Source organism: Chaetura pelagica, unplaced genomic scaffold (genome assembly GCF_000747805.2).
Source record: "Chaetura pelagica isolate M959 unplaced genomic scaffold, ChaPel_1.0 scaffold3, whole genome shotgun sequence".
NCBI lineage: Eukaryota > Metazoa > Chordata > Aves > Apodiformes > Apodidae > Chaetura > Chaetura pelagica.
In genome coordinates this window covers 7,328,408-7,328,673 of record NW_009952974.1, presented here as the reverse complement: position 1 = coordinate 7,328,673, position 266 = coordinate 7,328,408, and the positions used below count along the sequence as shown (strand labels likewise).

General features: G+C 70.7%; 1 protein-coding gene across 1 annotated transcript in view; it reads right to left on the bottom strand.

Moving 5' to 3' along the window:
• The window catches only part of LOC104387508 (striated muscle-specific serine/threonine-protein kinase-like), a 23,930-nt gene that overhangs the window by 22,096 nt on the left and 1,568 nt on the right, over positions 1–266 (bottom strand). Inside the window, exon 3 of the mRNA XM_009996278.1 lies at positions 3–131. Coding sequence (XP_009994580.1) covers positions 3–131 — 129 coding nt within the window. The remainder of the gene's footprint in view (positions 1–2; positions 132–266) is intronic.

Genomic DNA, 266 nt, shown 5'->3' with positions numbered 1-266 from the left:
GCGGGTGGCGTGGCAGAGCCCGGCGTCGGCTACCCGGGCGCTCCGGACAAGCAGGGTGTGACGCTCGCCCTCCGCTTTGATGGGCCGCGTCGTGCTGCTCCGCAGCGGCACCCCGTCCTTCCTCCAGGACACTGCCGGCAGAGGAGAGGGTCACCCTTGGGCAGGGGAACCCGAGCTTGCCCGAGGGTCTTTGCAAGATCCCGATGAGGACAGAGGCTCCCCTGCCTGGGCTAGGGACCCCTTTGCCACGGGGAGCGGCCCTGGGT